The sequence below is a fragment of the Ostrea edulis genome, chromosome 6 (assembly GCF_947568905.1).
Source record: "Ostrea edulis chromosome 6, xbOstEdul1.1, whole genome shotgun sequence".
NCBI lineage: Eukaryota > Metazoa > Mollusca > Bivalvia > Ostreida > Ostreidae > Ostrea > Ostrea edulis.
The window spans coordinates 18,630,845-18,651,014 of record NC_079169.1 but is presented as its reverse complement, the minus strand read 5'-3'; the positions used below and the strand labels follow the sequence as shown (position 1 = coordinate 18,651,014).

At 35.1% G+C, this 20,170-nt stretch overlaps 1 protein-coding gene across 4 annotated transcripts in view; it reads right to left on the bottom strand.

Annotated features, from left to right (window-relative positions):
• LOC125683747 (isoamyl acetate-hydrolyzing esterase 1 homolog) overlaps positions 1 to 19,651 on the bottom strand; it is a 44,013-nt gene extending 24,362 nt beyond the window's left edge. Inside the window, exons 1-8 of one of the 4 annotated variants that reach the window (XM_048925192.2) lie at positions 19,339 to 19,651; positions 19,170 to 19,238; positions 12,707 to 12,826; positions 12,336 to 12,391; positions 11,903 to 12,119; positions 10,775 to 10,862; positions 7,744 to 7,862; positions 7,151 to 7,644 (exon numbers count right to left, since the gene is read on the bottom strand). In XM_048925192.2, coding sequence (XP_048781149.1) covers positions 7,474 to 7,644; positions 7,744 to 7,862; positions 10,775 to 10,862; positions 11,903 to 12,119; positions 12,336 to 12,391; positions 12,707 to 12,781 — 726 coding nt within the window. In that variant the 5' untranslated portion in view covers positions 12,782 to 12,826; positions 19,170 to 19,238; positions 19,339 to 19,651 and the 3' untranslated portion in view covers positions 7,151 to 7,473. Of the gene's footprint in view, positions 1 to 7,150; positions 7,645 to 7,743; positions 7,863 to 10,774; positions 10,863 to 11,902; positions 12,120 to 12,335; positions 12,392 to 12,706; positions 12,827 to 17,447; positions 17,552 to 19,169; positions 19,239 to 19,338 lie in introns of those variants that run through there. The other 3 variants (XM_048925191.2, XM_048925189.2, XM_056141758.1) reach the window with 3 other exon arrangements.
• Between the last annotated feature and the right edge of the window lie 519 nt (positions 19,652 to 20,170).

Sequence of the window (20,170 nt, the reverse complement as noted above, 5' to 3'; positions counted from 1 at the left end):
ATAAAAAACTGTCAGAGTTCATGTTATATGTTATTTGTTGTTATTTGTATACAGTGCCGACTTTAAATAGAATTTACTTACTTGCTTTTAAATAAAATACTTACTGTCAATTGCAATCGATCAAAAATCGCGTGCATGTCCCCTTAACCGACGACTGCAACATTGTGTTGATGGGACGTATACAGGTACAATTTATAGCAGACTCCTGATTATTTACAGCTGTGGTAGTTTGGCATTCTCTACCCAGAGTTCCGTGCGCTCCTCGCACTACACCTCTGTCAACGGCTTCCTACAGAAATCTTGTAAAAGTTTCTAATATCCTACATTTATGTCTTCGACTAAATATTTAGTCATACTATGAAATGATTTTGGTGCAATTAAATTGATGCTTACTGTAAATTGTTTAAAATTGCCGTTTTCTGATCCTAAATTTGGAACTACTTATGCGTATGAATGTAGGACATCTACGTGATGATGATTTGAATGTAAGCATGGAATCAAAAGTAATAAAGGCTGTAAAAATACGATAAAACTTGTGAAATAAGAGACAAACAGCTAAATGGTAAACATGTACTTATTAAAGTGCCAGTGGGCTATGAAAAGAGTCTGATGTCATCACCTGTTACCAGAACTTTTAAACGGAAAGGAAACCGAGAATTATTGTTTATATCATGTGATTATATTGTCACGTGATTCCAAGCGTTGACAGAGGTATATGTGAAACTTGCGTAACGCGCCCTCTGGTGAGAGAATGGTAGTTTGGGTTTTACATTTATTTCTGGATTTCGATCCCGATGAAAATTATTCACCCGTTGTATTTGACCACGCCCACTTTATCTTTTAGCCAATAACTTTAGTGACAGGCTTTATTGTTTAATTTGCTATATAAAGCTGTGCAGCGAACAATTCGTCGAAGCGAGACAGCTGGCCTTGCTAGCTACTCTTCTCCTTCCATTCTTCCTATTTTGGAATTGCGTTTTGTCCGTCTACGTTGCTCATTTTCACTTACTAAATTATCGCATTACCTTTGGGTTGGGAAAATTTCTTGATTTTATAATCTTAGTTCTAGGATAAAGGAGTTTGTATTTGTGTCCAGGGGCCAGTGATTGCCCAACTATCTATTTTGTATTGCTTATAGGAGTTATGAGATTGATCACTGTTCGTTATCTTCACCTTACATTCATACTGGTAATAAATTCGTAAAGTGTTATTTATCTTATGTTCATTTCTATTGAGTTTATTTTCAAAGTTTCTAATCATAGTGTAGTTGGGTCGTTTCGAAGTCGCCACTATCAAAATAAAATAAAACAAACACAACGCGAAGTACAGACTATACGAACGCCAGACCTGCTACACACAATGGGTGTTCACGTATAATAAATTCTAATGTTATATATTTTGATACTGTTTCCTATATTTATATACCAACATAAATTTGCTATATAGCTGTAACTTACGTCATATCGCATGGTATAACAACGTCATACAAAACCTAAAACTTCGTCATGTCACCGCTCCGACCAATTACGTCACAGAAAACATAATGGCTATTCCAACACGGACAATTCTAGGAGAAGGGTTATACACTGTAAATACAGAATTTAATGTGTAAGTGTTACTTTCTTTTACATATATTGTTTCGAGAAGTTGTGCAGGCAGACAGCTGTAAACAATTCCCTTTGTCGGCACATCGTTGTGTATTAGCTGCACGACATGAGTGAACATTCTGTGTTCTGTAACCGAGTTCCCGGGATTTTACTAAGCCACATAACATCATTACATACTCAGTTGTGACGTCATAAAGACGAGTACGCGAAGTGTTCAAAGGGCAACTTCAAACTCCCCATCGAGGCCTCATTACGTCACCTACGAATAAACCTCTCCTATGTGACGCAGCACAATATACAGATTTGTATATTGTGAGTCCGCGATTATCACGCAGGCAAATAACACTAAAGAAGTAGTTCGCAGTTAAAAGTTTGAAGATATTAAGTGTGGATTTTATTAGCTCTTCTGAGCCGAAGGCTCAAAGAGCTAATGCTATGGCCATTTGTGCGGTGTGCGTAAACTTTTTAGAAAAAAGGGCTATAACTCAAGAACCCCTTGGCCAATTTTTTTCAAATTTGTTACAGGGTATCATTGGCCCAAGGGCTTTCATACATACTAAATAGAGGCATGTGACCCTTTAACAAGGGGAGATAATCAGGAAAATACAAACAAAATTAGTGGTTGCTAAAAAAATCTTCTTCTCAAGAACCACTGGGCAGATTATCACCAAACTTACACATAAGGATGAGGATATGTTGTAGATTAAAAATTGTTCAAGGCATTACCCTGGGGCAAAGGGCGTGGTCTCAAGGTCACTTCAAAGTTGACCTAAATTTATATTTCCTTAAATCTTTGATATTTTAGTCATTAAAGGATCATCAAATTTTGACAGTTGATGCATCTTAGGACCTTGTGTCAAGTTGTCTCAAAAGTAGGTCACGGTGACCTACTTTTTGAATTTTGCAGGTATTTATTTTAAAATTAATTTTGATGCATATCTTGGACACTTTGAAGCCTATGATCATCAAAACTTGTCAGTTGGTGGATCATGGGACCTTGAAATGCGTCAACTGAAAAATGGGTCACCGTGACCTACTTTCTGAATTTTATGGCTTATCATTTATAGATATATTTTAAGTTGTTATTTCAAATACCGAGAGGTTTAGAATCATCAAATCTTGTAAGTTGATGCATCTTGAGGCCTTGAAACATATTTATAAAAAAAAAAGTAGGTCACACCGTGCCCTACTTTTGGTATTTGACAGCTAAATTACTATATTTCAGACACTATTTGACCTACAATCATCAAACTTTGTCAGTTGATGCATCTTGAGTCTTCGGAGTGTATCGACCAAAAAGTAGGTCACTGTGACCTACTTTTGGTATTTGACAGTTATATTTATATATTTCAGTCACTAATTGACCTACAATCATCAAACTTTGACAGTTGATGCATCTTGAGTCTACGGAGTGTGTCGACCAAAAAGTAGGTCAACTTGACCTACTTTTGGAATTGGACGGCTATATTTATATATTTCAGATACTATTTGACCTACAGTCATCAAACTTTGTCAGTTGATGCGTCTTGCATGTTCAAAGGGTGTCGACCAAAAAGTAGGTCACCTTGACCTACTGTTGGAATTGGATGGCTATATTTATATAATTCAAATACTATTTGACCTACAGTTATCAAACTTTGTCAGTTGTTAGGTCTTGCATGTTTGAAGGGTGTTGACGAAAAAGTAGGTCACCTTGACCTACTTTTGGAATTTGACGGCTATATTTATATATTTCAGATACTATTTGACCTACAGTCATCAAACTTTGTCAGTTGATGGGTCTTGCATGTTCGGAGTTCGCTGACCAAAAAGTAGATCACAATGACCTACGATTGGAATTTGACAGCTATATTTCAATATTCAGATACTAATTGGCTTAAAATCATCAAACTTTATAAGTTGATATTTCTTGGGTTCTCAAAATGTGTAAACCAAAAAGTAGGTCACATTGACCTACTTTTTTTTAATTCTTAGGGTTTAACTAAAGATTTAGAATACTAAGAGGCTAAGAATAGAAATGGTGGGGTTGTACAATTTATCAGAAGAGCGATTCTAGGCCCTTGGGCCTCTTGTTTTAAACATAAAATGATCATTAAAAAGTAGGGAGACTGTTCAAATTATTGTGTAAAGTAATGAACTTGATGTTTACGTTCTTGTTTTGAAAGTTGTTTACGTTTGACGTTATGTTTTTTCGTCATTCTACAGTGACGTCACAGTATACGCGGCCTAAGAAATCGTTATCCCATAATGCCTAAGTGAAAGAGTTTGGTTTGTGAGCAAACGAACTCTGGTGGAAGTTTGAGGGCAACTTCATTTGGATGTTTTCTTCATAGTCCAGTCATAATACTTATTGACCCAGAAAAAATTGCAACAGAAAAAATAAATGCGTAAAAACTTTTAACTATATCCCTTGAACACCCCATCAAAAATCGCCACATAAATATTTTGTCTAAGTAAAATTATAACAATTTTTAAATATTGCTTATTTTATTAAATAAAAATAACGCCATTGGGCCGCCATAACCAGTTCCGAATTTTAAATTTTTTTCAGGAGATAGCAAGACAATGGAAACCATAGTTTAAAGCTGTATGGTCCGAATTACAATAATTTTTTTTCCATCTCGTAAAAACGCTATCAAATCATCGCACGTATGTAGTTATGAAACTGTGCGACATATCATGAATTATTTCACCTGTTTTAACCCAAATAATTTGATTTTTAAATCGATGTTTACAAATAACCGCGTCACTCTGCCATTTCAAGTGACAGTCACGTGACCAGTTCAAACTTTCAGATCATCGGTGGTCTTATCTATGTAAAGCTGTGTATTTTGTTATAACAGTACCGTACCATAAGTTTAATAGAAATAAAAATATCAAATATCTCTTACTAATTCGTAGTTTTACGCTCTTTCAGCCTTAAAACTAGACAGTTGCGTATGAGTTAATATATCATGTTGGGATTCCCCTGACGCACATGGGTCTATTTATAGACGTCTATTATGGGATGATTTATATATGTAGCCACTATATTTACTTTCTAAATAATGTTCGCACTGTTTTCTTTTACATGCAGATGTTTTCAAGCATGTAATTAAGAGAAAGTTAATAAGGTTATAAAGTAATTAATCTGCTTTAAAGTAATTATATACAAAAATAATACATGAACATCGGGTCATACAGCTTTAAAAACAGTCAAAAATGAAATTTTTGGTAATTTTATATACAAATATACAAATAGTTCATATCTTAGTTGATATACCTCATAATTCAACACCGATAAACTTTTATTTACATAAAATAAACACGAAATCCATGCATAACAGACGCTACTTATCCATAATGCACTAAAGTAATATAAAACCGTTATTTATCCGTCTTTAACCAATATTAGGCATATTTCAAATGATATTTATTCAAGGATATTCTAGTTTAACTTCAACGATCATAATCAAAAGTATTCTGTACCAAAATAATTCGAAATCCGACAGAAGGGGGATGCAGAAGAAAAATAAATCTATGGAACGCGTGTTGAACAAAAATATACCGAGAAATTTCGTTATTTACGGGTTGTTTTTTTTCATTTTATTCGAGAAAATACTTCTTAATGAATGTCAAAACATTTATATATTATTTTGTTTGATATTCAATAAATTATTTGTTGCAATTTTGAGAGAGAAAATCTACCAAACGCTTGTTTAACAAGAAAGTAAAACTTAGAAATTCTGTTAAGCGATTTCAAACTCGGGCGTTGTTCACTTTATATACATATTTTGACAACAGAAAATGCTAAACCCCAATAGCTTCTGGAACTTTACACCTGTGCTCCTACTATGGTTTCGTCCAGGGCCCACGAGAGGCAGGGGGTTAAGATGACCCTCCAGACTTCCTGCCTCCTTTGGCACGCACATCATTTCGTTCTAGCTACGTCCCTGCATTCACATTGTCGGATACCCACGGCTGCTCTCGTCTTCTATTCATCAGATGAGTAAAAGACGATATCACCCGTGGGTATCCGACAAGAATTTCAGGACATTATGCAAATTACAATTTACATTCTGTAACAAAAGGTATGTGTACTATACACATGTATAAATAAAAATTATCATATATGTTGGGGTGCTTCTCTTTGTTGAGAATTTAGCTTTACAGGTAATAGGTGGATCACTACACCAACATTTTATCTGGCTCGTTAAAGTATATCATATGATATATAATTTCATAACAAAAATATCATATAAGATAATTTAGAGATTGTATCACTCTTGATGACGAGAGATCATACTTTATAATGATATGAAATGTTTTAAAAGGGACTGATTCACGATTTCTCCATAAATTTTGATTGAGGTGTGTTTTTGTTTACGAAGTTTTCAAATTAAGGGGATATTGATCTTAGTTTATTAGATATATCACATTTCAAGTATACTTTAAGTAAAACGTATCATTTAAAAGTTAAAATTTGTGATTGTACAAAATGAAGATGCTTTAAATTACAAAAATTAACGTTTCACTGATTTGTTTGTTTACATAAAAAGACTCGAGTCTTTGTTTACATAACACAGAATCAAAGCTAAGATACTGCTCTTATCCTTGCATTCAGACAGTCCAAATTTTGGTTGTCAACATTAAAATGAGTTATAATTTTAATTTTTAACATAAAAAATGATAAACATTTCTTTCAAAAAACGTGAACCAGTCCCTTTAATGCGCCATTAAATAAAATTTTAGAGTAGTAATCCGCATAACAATAACTTTTTCAGAGAGAGATATATATTTATGAGAAAATTTTGATTGATTGTTTCTTGTTTAACGTCTCTCGGGAGAATTTTTCACCCATATGGAGACGTCACCAAGACCGGTGAAGGGCTTCAACTTCATACCTTTGCTCGGTAATTACGGCCATTGAGCAGTGAGGGTTGTTTAGTGTGCCACACCTACTGTGACACGGGACATCCGTTTTTAAGGTCATCTCTGAGGACCCGTGATATTCACACTTGATGCCGAGCGTTTGGCAATGGAACTGTCACTACCCATTTTAACGACTTAGTTCTGTCACATGCAAACCAAATTGAGGAAAGGTTGTATGATTATAATAATATCAATGAAAAATAATACACACATATTTTGCCGCAAGTTGTGTCCCTTGTCTGACACCACGCATTGAAAACACCTTATTCCCCTATGCTGGTCTCTGTAATTTTCTTATTCATAGCTTTGACATTTGTTTTTTTATCATTTACAACTAAAATAATAATTCAGGATTGTTATAAAAACTTAATAATTAGCTATAATTCAGTTGTAAAATCTAAGTAAGATAAGATACCGGTATACGACTTGCCGATTGACCTTTAGCTGACCTCGCAAAGGTATCTAATAAAATTCTAATTAATTGTATTTCTAAAGTAAGGAAAATTAGACAACTTGTGCTGTAGAAACGTAGTCCATGCGTATGAATCTCATGCACGTGTTACTTCGCGTCCATCCGTATGTGTCTACTTTCCAATGTCCACAAAGTTTGACTATTTCAAAAACATATACCCTTCAATGTTTATCTTTATTTTATTACAGCGCTACATGTGAATGGACAATACAGTAGCATCGATCACATATCCCACAAACATCCGAACTCACCAAGGGCGGAAGTATAGTAAATTGATTGCTTTTTTTTTTAAATTAATGTTCTAATGTTCCTCATTTTTAGCAACTAAAATCAATGTAAAAAGGTTGTAACCATCTGCGTGAACTGGCGAGACGTGTGCAAAAGTGATCGAGCTCAGATTTAGTGCACAGTTGCTTATTATCTGTGTAGTAAAATGCATGCTATAATTCAAATACTCTTTAAAACAACAGCATTTATCAGAAATTAAGGTTGCAAACAACCAGTGAGATTGTTAATATCAACATCCTTCCATTCCGGGTAAACCATGCTGACATCAGACGTTGCTTGGTCTACTATCGGCTTCAGAAGATTGAACAATAAATCAGACCCTATGGCAGATAAATGGAGCCCGTCATTCAAAGCTTCCTGCCAATTCTGTAAAAGGAAAATGCAGTATCGGTTATCTCCCCTGGAATCTGACAAAAGAATTAAGCGGAAGATTGCATTTTATGTACAAAGACACACCACACATACCTGACGTTTCATCATGTTTCCATAAAAATCAAGGGACTTAGTACCACATTCGTTGGCTGCGTCTTCACACGCGGCGGCATACTTTCCCGCCGTGGCGTTACATTTGGTGAAAATCTTGTCTGTAAGCAATTAAATACAACTTAAATTGAAAGCATCAATGAATTTGTCATTCTAATCGTTTGTCTACATGCGGGTAATATTCCCTTATTAAGTGAGAGCATTGGATCGGTTTTCTTTGTGATGGTGAAGAGGGGTTTAATTTTGAGTAGTGCAAACGATACAAGTACCATATTTCTGTTTCCCTATGAGCTGCATATTTTCTTCATATCAGTTTTCATTAAAAACAAAAGTACGCATTTAAAAAACCAAACTTGGCAAAGGTCGACTGGCTGCTGATTAAGGACATTAACAAGTCAAATCGATAGATTGATTGATTGTATATTGCTTAACGTCTCTCTCTCTCGAGAGTATTTCACTCATATGGAGATGTCATCATTACCGGTGAAGGGCTGCAAAATTTAGACCTATGCTAGGCGCTTATGGCCTTTGATCAGGGAGGGATCTTTATTGTGCCACACCTGCTGTGACACGGGACCTCGGATTTTGCGGTCTCATCCGAAGGACCGCCCCATTTAGCGGCCTCTTACGACAAGCAAGGGGTACTGAGTACCTATTCTAACCCGGATTCCCACGGGATAGAAAATCTAATATCATAATATTATAATCATTGCTGATACAGACAATATAAACTATGCAATACATGCTTGTGGTACATTTTCCCTATGATGTTATATGATTTACAAGTCGAAAATGATCAACTTTTTTTCACTATTAAAGGGACATAGACACGATTTAAGCTGAAAATTTTCAAATTTGATTTTTTGAAGGTGTTACGAATGATCAGCAAAAATTTGACTGTCAGTCGTCAATGATACAGAGGTCACAAGTCTTTGTTACATGTACGTATGTAAACAAGGCTCGTGCCGTGGATTTGTTTACATAGGTTAAATAAACTAGTAAAAGTTCGTTTAAAGCAGATTTTTTTTTTTTTTTTAATTTTTTTTTTTTTTTTTTTTTTTACAAATTATAAGTGAATTCTTCACACAATTATATATTTTCTCGTGTTTGGCACATTAAACACGCTATTTTCCATTAAACAGTTTATGTAACCAAAAACAAGACACAGCCTTGTTTACATAACAAAGAATTGTGAGTGCTGTATCTCACTTATAACTCAAAAAACTGATATTCAAATTTTGATTGACCATTAGAAATACTTTAGTTAAGCATTGTAAACAATAATTATAAAAAAATAAAATTTGAAAATGTTCGAATTCAGCTCAAATTGTGTCCATGCTCCTTTAAGAAAGTATTCAGTATGAAACAGCTATTATTTTGTAAAATAATGTACTAGCGGACAGTGGCTAGTAATCAAACAGCTATCATAAAAACCTCTTATGTCTAGATGTCTTTTTCCACTAGAATGTCTGATAAACTTAGAAAAAAAATTCATGTAAAATAAAAATTTGAACGTTCCCATAATTGCAAACCAATGTTAAGGAGTGGAATAGTTCTACCAAAAATTGGTATTTTGGTACACTTGCCAAGAAAAAAGTGGACCATTTGTAATGTGATATCGAGTGCACACAAATTGAATATATCAGCATTGTAAACTTTACGAGCCCACTTCCTGAATCAATACTTTTGACGTTACATACACATCCATGTAATATGAGATTATAATTTCTGATAAAAATAACAAATTAGTCTCGGAGAATCAGTTATAGATGTTAGCAGATGGGTTTTGGAATATTGTCAATTATTTCGGAAGCCTATTTTTTTATTTCTCCATGGAAGGAGAATTATCAAATTAAACAGAAAAACTGGGGTCATGGTACAAGTATTGACCGACAGTGTGTCAGACTTCACTTTTTTGCACTTAACATTTACTTACGATTGATTCGCATACAGTCAAATTGTCTGTTGGTGTCAACGCAACATAAGCAACATAAATTAATAGATACACGTACAAACTCATGTTTCCTAAAATATAGATGCAAACAAATTTAATGCTAGGAGATTTAATTCAAATAGTGACACGGAGAAACTTATCAACTATAGAACTTGAGAGTTCAAAAGAAACGTTTTCAAAATTGTGCATAAGTTACAAAGTTTTACTTTAAAATTTGACAGTAGAGCTTTAAAAAAGAAGTGGGGGTTATAGATCAAAGTTTTGAATTATTTGCCAAAATACAAACTAACTTTTCATACAAAATTTTGAGTTTTAAGAATCGGTGTTGTTTGGAAAAACATATCAACCAAATTAATGAATCAGGTACTGATATCATAAATTAATGAATCAGGTACTGGTATCATAAAATTAATCAGCTACTGATATCATAAATTACACCTACATGACCAGGGGTATAAATATTGAATTTTAAATAAAATCTTGCAGGTTTAACACTTTTTCATTAAACAATCCTTCCACAACAAATTGTATTCCCTTCCTAATTTGAATCAAAATGAAATTTTTCAACTTTATAGGTTGAGGTAATAGATGTATGATATATTTGGACCAATTTAAAAATATTGAATCAGTGCCCACTGCCTACACAATCATAGCATCCTGCACAGTTGTTCTCAAAAGCCAGGAACCAACTGCCTTAAGGACGAACAGTAGATGTGTCGACCAAAACTCGTATATTTCGTTCATTTGACCAGGAACATAATAAAACCACGAAATTTTCGCAAAGTGACGGATTGAAACTCAGTGCTCGTCAGAGCTACCCATCACATTTAGTATGTCGCTGAACATGATCACAAAATGTCGTAGATACACCCCCCCCCCTTCTTTGCTTTGCAACAATTTCTCGTAACTAAGTCCAATGTACTGTATATCACGAAGTAAGTTTGAGACTAAAGTGCGTAAAATTAAAAACCTCCCAAATGGTGTATATTTCAATAACTTTTATCAGTTTTAAAAAGAACATTGCCATTCCTACATTCAGCTATAATTGTACACACATACCATTGTCTACACAGTATTTTCTCCATGCCTTTTCATCACAAGCTGGGGGAGATATCAAAACAATTCTTTCTCTTGGAATTCCAAAGTTCTGTAAGCGATTAAACAATTCAATTTGAATGAATTCTATATAGTAACAAGGTTGTAATCTGTAGTAGATGCGGAACAGTGTAAGCAGACTAAGTTTAAACGCGGTGCGACTGTAGAACAGTTACACTAGTACTGTGTCCTAAACTGTGACCTTCACCTTCTTCACATGCATCTAGCTTTGACATTGATATTAATATGAAGTTCCAGCTTTGTACTGTTCAAAAGAAATTACCATGGTTAAAGTTACAAACAGATGAACAGACCTACAGGCAGACGAAAAACAATTATAAGTCCCCGATAGAGAGACCTATACTTTTTACAATTCTATACCATGTCCTTAATTTATACAATTATACAGTCCCCGATAGAGAGACCTATACGTTTTACAATTCTATACCATGTCCTTAATTTATACAATTATACAGTCCCATATAGGGAGACCTATACTTTTTACAAATACAATTATATACCATGTCCAATTGTCCTTAATGTGTTTTATCGCAAATCAAATAAACATATGAGTAAATCACAAAACTCGAAGCTAAATTCCAGCACTAACAATTTCAAATAGGGCCTTAAAAATATGCGTTCCTGTCTATGATATTCGCTTTGTATGCGTTCCTGTCTATGATATTCGCTTTGTATGCGTTCCTGTCTATGAGATTCGCTTTGTATGCGTTCCTGTCTATGAGATTCGCTTTGTATGCGTTCCTGAATATGAGATTCGCTTTGTATGCGTTCCTGTCTATGAGATTCGCTTTGTATGCGTTCCTGTCTAGGAGATTCGCTTTGTATGCGTTCCTGTCTATGAGATTCGCTTTGTCTGTATCTGCTCTCATCAGTCACTTTAATTTATACAAATGTCGCGGATCTCTACAAAATTTTAATAATTTTTCCAGTCTCGTTTGTCAAAATTATGAATAAAATCCAAGCCCTGAACTGTGTGCCATCTTGTTCACACAAAACGCAACAATAGGAGTACAGACACGGCCTCCTGGACGGCGGCAGCAAATTAAAGCACAGTACAAAGTGTAGTCTCACCGTCATCATATCCACCATGTCCTTTAAATCTTGCTTGTAATCAGGGAGAGGGACGTGCTGTGTTACGTTTTCAGGAAGATTAGAGTCATTGGCTCCAAGAAATATTGTTGCCAACGCAATGTTTTTTGGGTCAAATTCTTTCAAGATGTCTGGTAAAATTACTTTACACCATTTTGTATTATATCCCGAAAATCCACGGCTTATGACATCACATTTTCTGTAACCAATGAAAAGTAAATACAAGAAAATACTTCCATATTTAGCAGACATATACTTTACATATCAACATTTCTTTTCAATTTCATCTCCAATGTGATAAGCTGGGAGTTTAAATAAAATGTACCTTTAAACTAGTAAATAAATCAGGAAGTATATATAAATTTAGATATTTTACATAAATATGTTACCTAAATCATGCCATTGATAAGTTTACCTTTGTATATAATCAGCCAGAAGAGATGCATAGGCACCATCCTTTGAAAACCCAAACTGCAAACACAACAAGGAATATTAAGAAATTATAACCCTTTTGGTCATCCATAGTATATTCTTGTTTGAGTATATTTTCGAACTAAAATAATAGAAAAACAATTGAGAAATAATTGGAATATAATTTTGTCTACTTTAACTTTTGACGCGTCACTGACGCTAAATCGTCGTCTAACATTTTCTATTCCACTTCATTTGCTCTTTGTCAACACTGCACCGGCCCGGCCCCGAGTCCGGTGTAAATGTAAATATGTCTGATAGACATATATGAAACAACGCACACGTTTTATTGTCGATGAGAATGAAAGATCCTACCTGTGTAAGAGAATCCCCGAGCAGAAGGACCTTTTTCCACGCTGATCTGGTAGGCGAACCGCTTACACCGGACATGTTGTTTTTTTTCCGCGATAAAGAGTGTTGTACGGCGCGTGGTTACTGTAAAAATTCAATTTTTGTTTTACCGTTCAATACAAGATGTCGGAACAATAAAATTCTGGAACTCTTCAGAACAAGAAACCCATGAGACACATCGCTCACCTGAGCAGCAGATTCTAGCAATAAACAATCTTGAGCAAAACTATCATTCTACAAGCAGTTTGGTTCAGAAAAAAAACACTTTTCAAAGGTAACGACTAAAATCATTAATGATAAAACCAATCTAATCAAAAGTAGATGTTAGATCTGCTCATATAGTTTGTGTAGCGAATATGTGAGCGGATCTAACAACTAATTTTAATTAGATTGTGATAAAACTGAACTATTAAAATTTATCACAAATTCATTAATTATCGCATGCCCTTGTAGACGGGTATGTCCTTTCATTTTAACAAATTTCATCTGAGGATGCGTTGTGTAAAGTTTGGTTCCCTTCGCATGTAAAACATTGATCCTCTATCGTGGCCACACCCTTAACCCCATGAGTCATGATATTTACTAACTTGAATTTCCATTTTGTCAGGAAGCTTTTATGTTTCAGCTTTTCTGACCCAGGGGTTCTTGAGAAGAATATTCTTAAATGACCCCACCTTATTTTTGTGATTATCTCCCCTTTGAAGGAGCGTGGCCCTTCATTTGAACAAACCTGAATCGTCTTCACCTAAGAATGATTTGTATAAAGTTTGACTGCAATTGCCCCAGTGTTTCTGGAGAAGATTTTCCTATATATCTGCATGTTAAACTTTGATGTCCTATTGTGGTCCCACCCTATCGCCGGGGGCCATGATCTGAACAAATTTGAATCTACTCTATATCAGGAAGCTTTCAGGTAAATTTCCAATCTTCTGGTTCTTGAGAAGTATACTTTGATAGATTTTATTTTATATTCGCATGTATATATTTGAATCCATATTGTGGCCCCAATATACCTTCAGGGTTCATGATTTTACAAAACGTGAATCTCCACGATGTCAGAAAGCTTTCATGTAAATTTCAGCTTTTCTGGACCAGTGGTTCTTGAGAAGATTTTTAAATGAACCCACCCTATTTTTGCATTTTTGTGATTATCTCCCCTTTGAAGGGGACATGGCTCTTCATGTGAATAAACTTAAATGCCCTTTACCTAAGGATACTTTTGTGCTAAGTTTGGTTGACATTGACCCAGTGGTTCTTGAAACGAAGATGAAAATATTAAAAATTTATGACAACGACGGACAACGGAAATGTTTGATCAGAAAAGTAGATTTTGAAAAAAGTATGCCGTCTTTAACAACAACTTTAAAGGATGAACTTGAATTATCTCTGTTTTCATTGTTGAAATGTGCTGGCATGGATATCCTTACAAAAGCAGTATCCTGAGTCCCATTGTATGATATTTTCTTCCCAAGTATGACCTTGCATATGAATGGTATTTGCACAAATCAAAAACCATTGTTCCCCATATTAACACTGATTAAAGCCTCTATATCAAAACAAAGACAAGGAGGTTTTCAGTCTGTTAAATAAAATATGACTTTTTTAAAAACTAGTAATGAAACAAAGCAAACAGGTTTGAATTGCTCTTTTCATAAGCGTATTCTCGCACAAGTACAGTAAAATACAACCGTGTTAGAAATGAACATGGATAAAAACTTGAAAATACTGTAATAGTTTGGCCACACATTACATATGTATATCATAAGATACCGGTATATAAGATGTGATGGAAAAGATGATTAATAAAAACAAGAGGCCCATGGGCCACATCGCTCACCTGAGTCACCTTGGTCCATATCAGAAGATTTTCCATATCTATTTGCATGTAAAACCGTAGTCCCTATTATGGCCCCAAACCTACCCCTGGAGGCCATGGTTTTTGCAAACTTGAATCTACACTATGTCAGAAAGCTTTCATGTAAATGTGAACTTCTTTGGCCCAATGGTTCTTGAGAAGAAGATGTTTAAAGATTTTCCCTATATATTTGTATGTAAAACTTTGATCCCCTATTGTGGCCCCATCCTACCCCAGGGGGGGGGGGGGGTATGATTTTAACAAACTTGAATCTGCACTATATCAGAAAGCTTTCATATAAATCTCAGCTTTTCTGGCTTAGTGGTTCTGGGAAGAAGATTTTTAAAGATTTTTTCTATAAATTTGTATGTAAAACTTTGACCCCCTATTGTGGCCCCATCCGACCCCCGGGGGCCATGATCTTAACAATTTATAATCTGCACTATATCAGGAAGCTTTCATATAAACCTCAGCTTTTCTGGCTCAGTGATTCTTGAGAAGAAGATTTTTAAAGATTTTTCCTATAAATTTGTATGTAAAACTTTGATGCCCCCCTTGAGCCCCATCCAATCCCCGGGGTCCATGATTTTAACAAACTTGAATCTGCACTATATTAAAAAAAAACAAAAAAACTTTGACCCCCTATTGTGGCCCCATCCGATCCCCGGGGGTCATGATTTTAACAATTTAGAATCTGTACTATATCAGGAAGCTTTCATATAAATCTCCGCTTTTCTGGCTCAGTGGTTCTTGGGAAGAAGATTTTTAAAGATTTTTCCTATATATTTGTATGTAAAACTTTGACCCCCTATTGTGGCCCCATCCGACCTCCGGGAGCCATGATTTTAACAATTTAGAATATGTACTATATCAGGAAGCTTTCATATAAATCTAAGCTTTTCTGGCTTAGTGGTTCTTGGGAAGAAGATTTTTAAAGATTTTTCCTATATATTTGTATGTAAAACTTTGAACCCCTATTATGGCCCCATCCGACTCCCGGGGGCCATGATTTTAACAATTTAGAATCTGTACTATATCAGGAAGCTTTCATATAAATCTCCGCTTTTCTGGCTCAGTGGTTCTTGGGAAGAAGATTTTTAAAGATTTTTCCTATATATTTGTATGTAAAACTTTGACCCCCTATTGTGGCCCCATCCGACCTCCGGGAGCCATGATTTTAACAATTTAGAATATGTACTATATCAGGAAGCTTTCATATAAATCTAAGCTTTTCTGGCTTAGTGGTTCTTGGGAAGAAGATTTTTAAAGATTTTTCCTATATATTTGTATGTAAAACTTTGACCCCCTATTGTGGCCCCATCCGACCTCCGGGAGCCATGATTTTAACAATTTAGAATATGTACTATATCAGGAAGCTTTCATATAAATCTAAGCTTTTCTGGCTTAGTGGTTCTTGGGAAGAAGATTTTTAAAGATTTTTCCTATATATTTGTATGTAAAACTTTGAACCCCTATTGTGGCCCCATCCTACCCCCGGGGGCCATGATTTTAACAATTTAGAATCTGCATTATATAAGGAAGCTTTCATATAAATCTCAGCTTTTCAGGCTCAGTGGTTCTTGAGAAGATGATTTTTAAAGATTGCCCCTATATATTTGTATGTAAAACTTTGATCCCCTATTGTGGCCCCATCCGACCCCCGGGGGCCATGATTTTAACAATTTCGAATCTGCATTATATAAGGAAGCTTTCATATAAATCTCAGCTTTTCTGGCTCAGTGGTTCTTGAGAAGATTTTTAAAGATTTTCCCTATATATTTGTATGTAAAACTTTGATCCCCTATTGTGGCCCCATCCGACCCCCGGGGGCCATGATTTTAACAATTGAGAATCTGCACTACCCAATAAAGCTTATCTATAAATTTCATCTTTTCTGGCCCAGTGGTTCTTGAGAAGAAGATTTTTTAATGACCCTACCCTATTTTTACCTTTTCTTGATTATCTCCCCTTGGAAGGTGGCCTGGCCCTTTATTTTAACAATTTAGAATTCCCTTTACTTAAGGATGTTTTGTGCCAACTTTAGTTGAAATTGGCCCAGTGGTTGTTGAGAAGAAGTTGAAAATGTGAAAAGTTTACAGACGGACAGACGGACGGACGGACGCCGGAATACGGGTGATCAGAAAAGCTCACTTGAGCTTTCAGCTCAGGTGAGCTAAAAACCCAATATTGTTATCAAAATGTGAGCAATTGTAAGGAAATGAACATTTGTCGTAAAAGAATAGAATAATTTTACCAAAGAAGTGTATGAAAAATTCAAAAGCTTTACCCCGATACAAATTTACAATAAGAGTGATTAAAGGCAACATAACGTGTCATCTAGTGTCACTAGCTGTCCTATTCCTTCTTAAGATTAGCATAGTTTTCAAATGCCACTGCTATACAAACAAAAATTGTAGCACTGTAGTCATTGATTATACACTAAAATTATTTTACATGTCTATTTAAAAATACATAATTCAGACTTGTTTATATAAATTGCAGTAACAAGTGGACATAATACACCTTGTATGCTGTTAAAAAACTATGAACTTTATTTTGTGGACAGGTCTTATTGTTTTTATTGTATTCTTAGTTTTATGTAAATACAAAACTGTCTGTAGTGATTATCCCCAACAATTACAAGATCCCCAAAACACTAACAAACAAAAACAACGAACAGTGATCGATCTCATAACTCCTATAAGCAATACGAAATTTTTTTCAGATTACCTTCTACTAAAACTGTATTTTTTGACAAAATAAAGTAAATTTGAAAATTGTCAAATTCAAAATATTTTTGTACATATCCTACACTTTTCATCTAAATCAAATTTCTCTGGTGTAGCATACCTCCTTAAGCATCCCTTGTCGACCCGTCACACTCGCAGTGAGCCCTATACGTTGATCAGGTAAACGTAGTTATCTGTAGTCAAAATCAGTGTGCCAAGAACGACCTAACAATCGGTATAAAACACATCTATCAGCATTTAACCCAATGAAAGGTTGCATTGGCAAACTAGATTGTTATAACGCCATAGAATTTGCAAATTGCTGACTTTAAACGAGCCTGATTTCTTCCTTTGACTTTCAAAAACGACGTTACTTGCCTAAACTCACTAATCTGATAGTAACGTGTGCTTGGTTAACGGAACGGTGACCATTAACACAGAAAATGTGATCTCGTTGGACATATAAATACTAGTATCAAAACCGCGACGGATTTGGAGACGAAATAATGGTTCCGATATTCAGTATGGAATAAAATTTTGTGAACGTATTGTGTTCGACTGTCAAAATACAATTATCAATAAATTTTTATTATTAATTAAATTTAAAGAAATAGTATGTCGTGATGCAACATATAACCGATCGCTGTAACTTAGTAGTAAGTGAACAAAAGAACCCGTCTTTACTTAGAGTTATCGTTCCTTGCACTCATAATAGCAGTCTTATTCCACGTTTAAATTCACTTTTTCACGGTCATAAGAATAAAACTGAGATATAGTTTATGAAATATCAGGAAAATGTAGGACAAACAATTTATTGTAGTTTTTATTCCCTCTACAGAGTTAGTGTAATAGAAAACTATCCGCGTTTCAACACAATTCAATGTTAATTCTTGTGTCACAGAAAGACTTAACATCTGCTTAATATTGATTTATTTACGTATGTTTTTGCAACTACACTTACAATCGAAACCCTATTTCATTTGATGCACTGAAAGGCTTTCCCCAGATGTAGGTCTAATGACGTCACGCGTTAATCCGATATTGATTTAAGCCTAAAGTCTCATTTTATTATATGTCAGTTTTCTATATACTATAGTTAAAGTTATTAACGTTAAAGTTTATAAATAAATGTTTAAATATATAATAATTAAATCGGCAAAATTACAAGTGTAAGCATGTAAAATGATCTCTAGATTATCATTCAAAGAGGAATAACCATAATACCATTCAATCAATCTTTAATTTCTAATTAATATGCAGCGAAAGTTTAATCAATTTGAAAAATCTTAATATGGTGTCGCTGGCATGGGCTCAAGGAAAACGAAAAATGATTAGAAATATGAGACAAAAATACTATCATATGAATAGCCATGAAACATTAACTAATGGTAATTCCCTCTCAGGCTTGCAAAATAGCGGTAAACCCCTCCGCAAAGCCTCCGGAGTTACGGTTTGTTTGTAACCCTTGGATAGAATCGCCCTATACTTCATGGCTACTCATAAAAGAGTTTTATAGTTTTGCTGCTGTGTTCGGATATTTTTTGTCTATATTCACGTGCACCCTGTTGTGCTTGAGATTTTCAGTACCCCATATAAAACGTTGAATTCGTATGATTGCCCGAACCTACCCCTAGGAAATTGATTCAATCAAATTTAAATCTGCACTACCTGAAAACGTTGCTCATAATTTTTTTTTAAAGATTTTCTCCTATATATTGTTATGTACAACTTAGATCCCCTATTGAGGTCCCAAGCGACAGCCCCTGATTTGATGGAACTTAAATTTGCAGTACCCTAGGATACTTGAAATCATCTTCGCAAGCCAAATGTCCGATTCGCTTACTCTAATCCCCCCTTGGCAGATTCCGTTGCGACTGAACTGGCATCTAACGAATCGAGCGACGTATCGTTCCTGATGAAAACAAAATCTAGACAATCAGATTTCTGTTATATGTGTATGGTTTTACAAAATGGAGTTGACAGATGAAAACAATAAACTGTTTTTCATTTACCTATGTGTGCATACTTGCTGTCCACCTTTGTCACCTTTGTGTTTAAGGCGTAAATCACGGATCAAAGCATGTCATTCAGATTTCAGCGTTTCTACTTTTGTTATGATCTCGTCCTCAGTTTATTCCAGCACATACCGTCCTTTATCTTCATTAAGGTGAGGTACATAATCGATTATCTCTAGAAGTTGATCGTAAATCCCAAAACTTTCTCAGAAAACCGTCCATCTTTGTTGGTTGTTTTTTTGTTGCTGGCAAAATGCCATGGCAAAGGCGAAAACACGGGCTAGACTTTGGGGCCGCCATTACTCAAACTAAACTGTATGCATGGCGCAATTTAATTGGATGTCTTGGGAAGTCAAAGTGCGATAATTTGAAGACATAGAAATGCGACTAAATCTGTCAGGGGGGGGGGGGGGGTGAGAGTAAGGGAATCGGGCACTTGGCTTGCGAAGATGCAAATTAATATCACTACCATGTTTATGCTGTTCTTGGTAAGAAGATTTAAAAAGTCAATATTTCCCGTATATTGAGATGTTGAAAATTATCCCTTTTTGTGGTCACATCCTACCATACAGGGGCATGATTTGAATAAACTAGAACCCGCATTACCCGAGGATTCTTATCGATTAACATGGCTAATAATAGGCTAGCGGTTCATGACAAGATTTTAAAAGACTCTTTGTCATGAAAAGTGAAGATAACGAACAGTGAACAATCTCATATATTCCCATGTAAAACTGTGATCCCTTACTGTGACCCTACCCTATCCCCGGGGCCACAAATCGAAGGAATCTGCACTGCCTGATGATGGGTGCATATTATGACCAATCAG